At 46.8% G+C, this 7,925-nt stretch overlaps 1 protein-coding gene across 1 annotated transcript; it reads left to right on the forward strand.

The window, feature by feature from the left end:
* Nucleotides 1-834: 834 nt before the first annotated feature.
* Nucleotides 835-5,324, forward strand: heyl (hes related family bHLH transcription factor with YRPW motif like). The gene is made up of 5 exons (XM_080786948.1): nt 835-1,353; nt 3,470-3,536; nt 3,673-3,756; nt 3,909-3,990; nt 4,145-5,324. Exons 1-5 carry the CDS (start codon nt 1,274-1,276, stop codon nt 4,858-4,860), a joined length of 1,029 nt encoding a protein of 342 aa, XP_080643074.1. The 5' UTR covers nt 835-1,273; the 3' UTR covers nt 4,861-5,324.
* The last annotated feature ends 2,601 nt before the right edge of the window (nt 5,325-7,925 follow it).

Raw genomic sequence — 7,925 nt, forward strand, 5'->3', positions numbered from 1 at the left:
TGTGCCTTCACTCTGATCTCTGCACTGTCACATCCCTCATCTCACCCACTCAGTATGGAAAGACAAACGGCTGCTTCATACAGTATACACACGTTTAAAGTTTCCAAATGCGGAGGAGTTTACTGTGTATTTCTCTCTCTCTGTGTGTGTGTGTGTGTGTGTGTGTGTGTGTGAGACGTGTGTCTTCTACACATACACGTGATACGATGCAAACACACCGACTCATGTATGAATGCATATAGCAACGCATGAAGTAATTTGACACTCCGTCCGTCACCTGCATACGTGTGTGTGTATGTGTATGTGTGTGCATATGTGTGTGCATGTACACGTGCATGTGCGTGTGTGTGTGTGCGTGTGTGCTTGCCTGCATGGGAGGCCAGCGCTGTGTATCTTCACACACTCTCTCCCGCACATTGTGGAGCGCTTTCTTTGGGTCCGTCATTCCCACACTCTTCTCCTCTCTCTCTCTCTTTCTCTGCCATTGTTCTAGAAACGAGGGAAGTATAATTAGAGGAACAGAGAGGAGAAAGGGAAGACAGAGAAGGAAAGGAGAACAGGATGAGATAGTGGACATAGAAGGCTAATTGAAAGGATGACTGAGCGAATGGGGGGGAGAGAGAGAGAGAGAGAGAGAGAGAGAGAGAGGGCATTGAGAAGCCTGCAGTGAAGGGTAGGGAAAGAGAGAGAGAGGGGGGAGCCAAGAGTGCCAACCCTTCCCTGAGTGCCAAACTCGTGTTTTGTCATTGGGTGGTTGTGACAGTGAGGGGGAGCCAAGAGGAGGGGGGCGGCCTGGGAGAGAACAACCGGGGAAGAGAGAGAGAGAGAGAGAGAGAGAGAGAGAGAGAGAGAGAGAGAGAGAGAGAGAGAGAGAGAAAGAGGACGATTGCATGTCACTGATAGGGTAAAGGACTGGAGCATGGCTAGTTAAAACATTTAGTTGTCATGGGGCCTTTGGGGATGTTCAAGTGGCACTGCTGAATCACAGAAGGCAGAGAGAGAGAGAGAGAGAGAGAGAGAGAGGAGGAACACACAGGCTGTAACAGACGACAACAAAGCTTTCTTCTCAATCATAACAAAAAAAAAGAAATAGAGAGAGAGAGACACACAGAGAGAAGAACGGGAGAGTGAGAGGGACATCACAGAGGGTGGGCAATTTGCTCCAGAAGGCGCCCTGTCTTCACAGCATCACTGCAGGAGGGAAAAGGCTCCAGGCGCCAAACGCATTGCTGCTGTCCTTCACCCATCCATCCAACCGTCTGTCAGCCCAGAGATGAAGAGACCTCACGACTATAGCTCGCCTGACTCGGACACAGACGAGTTCATCGACGTGGGACAGGAGGACGGCTTCTGGTGAGGACCATAGACTGAAGCACTGTTGTCCTGTCGGATAGAGCAACTCTGAAGGAAAAACTATATTTCAAAATTGAAAGGTTATTTTTGTGGCATGGCTAAAGACGCTTTGAAACTGTATGATGCCGAAAGGTGAACTGTCACTGACACACTAGGATTATTGGGAGGGTCAGACAGGGAAGGGGGGGGGGAGGGGGGCATATTTATTTGGACATCATCAAAGTTTTGCTTTTGAACTCTGATAGTTTAGATGAGAAATACGCCAATTTCTTTGCGCACAGGCCTTGTATAAGTCAGCTTTTTAATATGGAATGGAACCATTTGACGCCGTTATATTGGTACATTTTTCAGTAAACCTTGAGTGTGACAGTTTTAGTAGTCTGTAAAATATATGAGTTATTTGAAAAACAGTATACCCGCAAATCTTAAAAATTCTTCGATTCAGGTATATTAAGTGTAACAGAAATGACGCCGTCTAATCATTAGACTCTAATGAACATGTACAGTACAGGTTTGGCTAATTACTAATTCAGATGTGGCCTGTCATTTCAAAAGCATCGATGATAAAGTGTGTAAAAATACACTGGACATTAAACATTATTTAAGGATATAATGACTAATGTTTGAGCAAAAACTGCCAAATGCATTATTTATAATGATGCACACAAAAATGTAAAACTTTGAAAATAGAAAACATGTGGTTAATGTGCATATTTACTGTTGTCTAGTGCCCTCTCTCCAACTGTAAATTTTCATAACAGAAAAAGTGGAGAAAGTGGATTATAAACTCAACTCAATAATATTGCCCAAAGCTCATTACAAAGTATGTGATGCCAAAAATTGTCATTTTGTTAACATTTCAAATGAGTAATGCAACATTAACAAAATCATAACAAAAGAACAATCTGATAGATGCAGATTGAATCTAAGGATAAATGACTGGATGTAACATGGCTCTGCCCTCTACTCAAAGTTCACTTTAACACCGTCATTTATTTCTTTGTAGAGCTTTTGTAATGTGTTTGCAATTTACAAAAATGTTAGGATATACTGTCATGAATTGTACTCCGTTTGAGTTAGATATTAAAGTGTCCATTTTAGACACATTTTCATCCGGTACGTAAATTTAAACTTTAATGCTCATTTCAAAATTCCTCTAATTCATGAAATGCATGCTTATAATCTTGAGCTATTGGTGACTTCTGAATTAACGGACAATATTTAATCTAAATTGTGCCCAGTTTAATTTAGTGATACAATTACTTACTACGTTACGCTAATGGAGAAAAAAAAGGTTATTTACAAGTTCCTTTTGACTTATCTTTGAAGTCCTTTGCTTTTCTTCAATGTAGAAAACAATATAATTAAGCATTAGAATTTATTCTAAAACGTATTTGAAATACAAGCGTACAGAGTGATATTGGTTACATCAGGCGCCACAGATTCACAAACCAGCTGGTAAATAAATACTGCAGCACATTTGGATAAATCACATTGCCACATGACATGCGAACAGAAAGAGTGTCCGCCTTTTCAAGACTGCACCATCAACCATCAAAACTAAATAAAAACACACAGATGTATTGGCAGGGCTCATGTTAAAATCTAATAGAAATGCAATAAGTCTTTGGTGAGGCAGTTGAAAAGCGTCTCAGAGCTGTCAGGCTCTTTTAAGCCTGTAAGATGAGATCTCGCAAACAAACAGAATCCATATTGAGTGAGTGCGTTTCTGAGCAGCCCAGAACCCAAACTGCATGTTGGAGAGAGCCCCATGTGAGCAGAAAGCGATGCCCCGCGGCTATATAATCATCTCACAAAAACGTGCTTTGCGAGGATAGAAGGAGAACAGCATGTCATTTGACTGAGACTAATGTCCAGAAAGGCATTAAACCAAAACATCGTCCTCCCTTTCCTCCCAGGCGTTCCTGTGCCTCAGTGGACCCAAAAGAGAAATTAGATTGAGGGGAGCTGATGTGCCATCTTGCCTCTGTGTCCTATTAGGGAGGGTAACAGTAACAATATGCAGGGGCATCAAAGTTAACATTCTTCTTGCTGTGGTCCCCCACCCTCTCTCTCTCTCTCTTTCTCTCTCTGTCTCTCCCTGTCTTTCATACAGCCCAGTCACAGGGTCCATGTCCCCTGGCAGTACCTCACAGATTCTGGCCCGCAAGAAGAGAAGAGGGGTGAGTCGATCGACATTCCGACTTTGTTCTATTCTTCTCTGTGGTAGTTCTAATGGATCACGCTCTTTGACTTGAACGTCTTGTTGTCGTGTTCTGGTGTGATTCTGACGCCCCCGTTGTTCTCGTTGTCGTTTAGATCATAGAGAAACGACGCAGGGACAGGATCAACCACAGCCTCTCGGAGCTGAGGAGACTGGTACCTAGTGCCTTTGAGAAACAGGTATACCTGCTGCTTTTCTTTTATATACGCTAAAACAAAAAATAAATCTTTCAAAATGCGGGGTACTAGTACAGTATACAGTAAGTGCTACTTAGTGGATGAAAATATAATGTGGTGGGCTAGAAAGAAGTTGATCATTCCATCGATTTCAGGGCTCCTCTAAGCTGGAGAAGGCAGAAATTCTGCAGATGACCGTGGATCACCTCAAGCTTCTACACGCCATGGGGGGGAAAGGTGAGAAATCCGAGATTGGCGCTCTCCTCTCCGCGTCACCAGCCATAACTGGATATAAAGTATCGTCGTTGACTGCTTTTTTTCTTCACCACTGTATATCTAATCACTGTCCTCGCTCTGCCCTACCCTACCCTGTTCTCAAATGCACTCTCAGGATACTTTGATGCGAGGGCTCTAGCAGTGGACTACAGGACACTGGGGTTCAGGGAGTGTGTCGGGGAGGTGGTGCGGTACCTCAGTTCCCTGGAGGGAGGGGCCGACTCCCCGGACCCCATTGGAGCACGCCTGGTCTCCCACCTCTCGCACTGCGCCAGCGAGCTGGACCCCTTGCTTCTCCAGGCGGCCCCCGCCGCTGCCCTGCCCTTTCCTCCCTGGCCCTGGGCTTCCTTCCCTCAGATTTCACAGGGCGCGCCCGTCTCCTCCTCCTCGACCCCCTTCCCCGGGGCCCGCAGAGAGCTGGCCCTCCTGCATGGAAGCTACCCGTCACACGCCGCCCTCCGCCTGGCTCCGCTGGCCGGCTGCCCGCAGGGGGCTCATCCTCCGCTCCTGAGCCCGGCCGGCCTCGCTGCCGTCCGCAGGGTGCCCTCTCTACCCCACAGCTCTCCTGCCCTCGCCCCTTCCTCGGCCCAGAGACCCGCCCAGCTATCCCCTCACAGCGCCTCCAGAGCTTCACCTCTGCCTCTCCTCACCCCTTCATCCTCCTCCTCTTCTTCTTCCTCCTCGTCTCTCTCCGCTACATCATCCTCCAGCCCTCCACAAGTGTCCTTCAGGCCCTTTGCACCTCTGGGGTCTCCCTCAGTCCAGCGCAGGAGCATGGGAGGATCAGCCAAGTCGACGCCAGGCTGGGGCACGGAGATCGGGGCCTTCTGAGGGGAACTCGGCAGGCCCACTTCAAACAAACACTATGCAGCGCACACCGCACACAGAGTCCATACGTGCAGAGGAAGTAGGACGCTGTTGAAAAATATATAATGGACGTTTCTTCACTGTCTCTGTGCAAGAGGGACTCTAAAGCCATATCAGACTGAGGGGTGAAGTTTTAGATAATCAAGAACAATCACGTTAAGGATAAATGAAGAATAGCATGGATATGAAGAATATAGTCTGTTAAGGAAGAATTACGGGAGAAATGCTTCCGAGGATGACTTTTTGAGTAACTTCATGTTTATGAACCTCCACAGACAAATCGATATACAGACATGAGGGTGCACACGCACACACAAATGCACACACACACACACACACACACACACACACACACACACACACACACACACACACACACACACACACACACACACACACACACACACACACACACACACACACACACACACAGGAGCCATAAATTATAAACAAAATGGAGACAGACTCATCTTTCTACTGTGATATTTTGTTGTTGTTTTATCAAATTTATACATTTGATAACGTTTTATGATTCTGTCGGGTTGACAAGGAATGTGTGAAGAAAAATCTATATAAAGACTAAGTGCCTTAAATCTTGTCTCTTCTTTTACTCTGTGTGTGTGTGTGTGTGTGTGTGTGTGTGTGTGGTGTGTGGTACACAACAACACAAGTGGATGTTTTCTTCCCCTCGGCACAGCAATCAACTGCCTGCAGAGATTTTGCAGCTATACATTAAATTTGCTATGGTGGCAAAGCAATGGCCTACAACTACATCTTACCCACTTAGCCATATTAACCATGTCTGAAAACATGGCTTGCATGTTCCGCAACCGTAACCCCCGTTGGCATCGGAGCCGTCTCCAGCGGTGGATGATGGGAGTTGTGGCCTTGTGGTGGTGGAGAATAAACACGGTGGGCACGGGTGATGTTTTTGGGATGCCGCGGCGAGGCAAACAGGCCTATCGCCTTGCCCTCTCATTGGCAGAACTCTGTAATTATATCAATCCATCTATCTTTCCTCTCTCCCGCTGACTCTCTGCCATTCTCTCTCTCTCTCTCGCTCCAATCTTGTGGTGAACCAGCGGATATCTTCTCTCCTGTTTGTCTGCGCCACTGTCTCCCCAACGAGGGACAGACGGAACGAGGGAGGGAGGCACGGAGGGAGCGAGGGAGGCACGCAGCGACAGACAGAGAGAGCAGAAGAGAAGCTGAGAGAAACGGGGGACAAACGAAGGCGAGAGATCTGAGGAGCTGTGGTTGAATGACTGATACGGGGAAAAAAGTTCAATAAAGAGTGTATGTGGTGCGTGCTATGTGTTTTTGTGTGAGTGGTGTGGTGTGGTGTGGTGTGGTGTGTGTGTGTGTGTGTGTGTGTGTGTGTGGGGGGGGTGCACAAGGGGGTGGTTGGGGACCTCGAGGCAGAGAGAAAACAGGGGGATTTTTAGAAGGTTGAAAGGACAGGAAGAGCGATGGTGTGAATAGCCAAGAGTCACTCGGCACGTTCGCAGCGCAACAACAGACCCCGGATAATGAAGAGTGACGCTCGTAACGAGTTGTTTCTCCAGAAGATCATCATAATTGCACCGTGCCTCACCGAAGCGGCTCCGCGGGGATGAGAGGGCCGCGGAGAAGCCTTGTGTGTGTTTACTGCCGGGGGAACGCTTTGATCTACTTCAGGATGCAATGTCTGTGGTCTGCGGTGCAAAATGTGTGTGTTCCGCAATGTGCACATTGTTTATCTGAGGCCGAGTGTGTTAGCCTATGTGCTTGTTGTCCGGCTTTCATGTCTCTGTGTGTGTGTGTGTGTGTGCGTGCGTACGTACGTGCACGTGCGCTGTAATGCGAGTCCTCAGGGCTGGCGTCAGGGCTGAACCGCGGAGGCGGCGTGGCTCTCGTGCGAGGCCGGCCGGCGGTCGGACAGACGGTATGGTGGGGGGGGAATGTTTGTGGAGCGTGCGCACACACGCACACACGCACACACACACACACACACACACACACACGTCTCTCTCACACACAGTCACACACACACACACACACACACACACACACACACACACACACACACACACACACACACACACACAGGCTGACTGGCTGGCACTATTCTGGCCTTCTGAGTAGAGGAGCCAGAGTCACCACCACAGCTTCCAGGAAGGACAACCACAATCACACTGCACTGGGTTTCCCACGGGGGAGGGGAGGGGGGATGGGGGGGAGCGAAAGGGAAGGGAGGGACAGAGAGAATAGGAGAAAGAAGCAGGCAGGGGAGGGGAGGGGGTGGACGGGGGGAGACGGCACAGAAAAGACAGCAGACGCTGTGCGGTCAATGTGGAATGAGGAAGAGAGAGACCAGGCAGGGCATAAGGAGTCAGAGAGAGTAATGGGAGGGTGGGGGGTTGTTGCAGTAGGAGGAGAAGACAACTGAGATGATGTTTCTGTTCTGTTATGTGGATGAAGCAATAAACACAATGCTCACTGTTACATCTTTTTTTTTGGTATTTTTCATTATTGGATTCTATAGGCTACAGTACATGAAATATAATGGTAGTAGTAGGAGTAGAAATAGTAGTAATATTTACATTACTATTATTATTATTATTATCATTGTCTTTGTAAAACACTTTAAAACTGTTACAAACATAAACACATAGCCTACATGGAACAAAATAATAGTCAAAGCGAAGATCAAAACACAAAAGGATTAGGATACAAATAAAGAAAAGATATAGTAAGTAAAAGAGGTATGTTAGTGAAAAAACTATTTGCTAGCCTACAAACAGATTGATTGATTGAAGTATTTATTAACAGTTTTCAGAATTACAGTACATTTCAAGAACAACTCAATACAAAAACTGTTAACGGTGAATGGACGACACCATAAAGCATTACACTTGTTTACAAGAGGGTCCACCGTTTTCAATTCATCATAAAATTTAGAGACGTACAAATATACACTTCTATATAGACAAAAACAGGAAATCATCTTAAAGGAGGTAAAAAAAAGCAGCTGCTTGTGTGTGTGTGTG

Source organism: Protomyctophum bolini, assembly GCF_963924005.1.
Source record: "Protomyctophum bolini genome assembly, chromosome: 17".
In the NCBI taxonomy this organism is placed as follows: domain Eukaryota; kingdom Metazoa; phylum Chordata; class Actinopteri; order Myctophiformes; family Myctophidae; genus Protomyctophum; species Protomyctophum bolini.

Excerpts from the sequence above, each read along its gene's own strand:
- heyl (XM_080786948.1), top strand. The coding sequence starts at position 1,274 with ATGAAGAGACCTCACGACTATAGCTCGCCTGACTCGGACACAGACGAG. Across the intron at positions 3,537-3,672 it reads CCCGCAAGAAGAGAAGAGGG|ATCATAGAGAAACGACGCAG; the intron begins GTGAGTCGATCG and ends GTTGTCGTTTAG. Across the intron at positions 3,757-3,908 it reads CTAGTGCCTTTGAGAAACAG|GGCTCCTCTAAGCTGGAGAA; the intron begins GTATACCTGCTG and ends CATCGATTTCAG.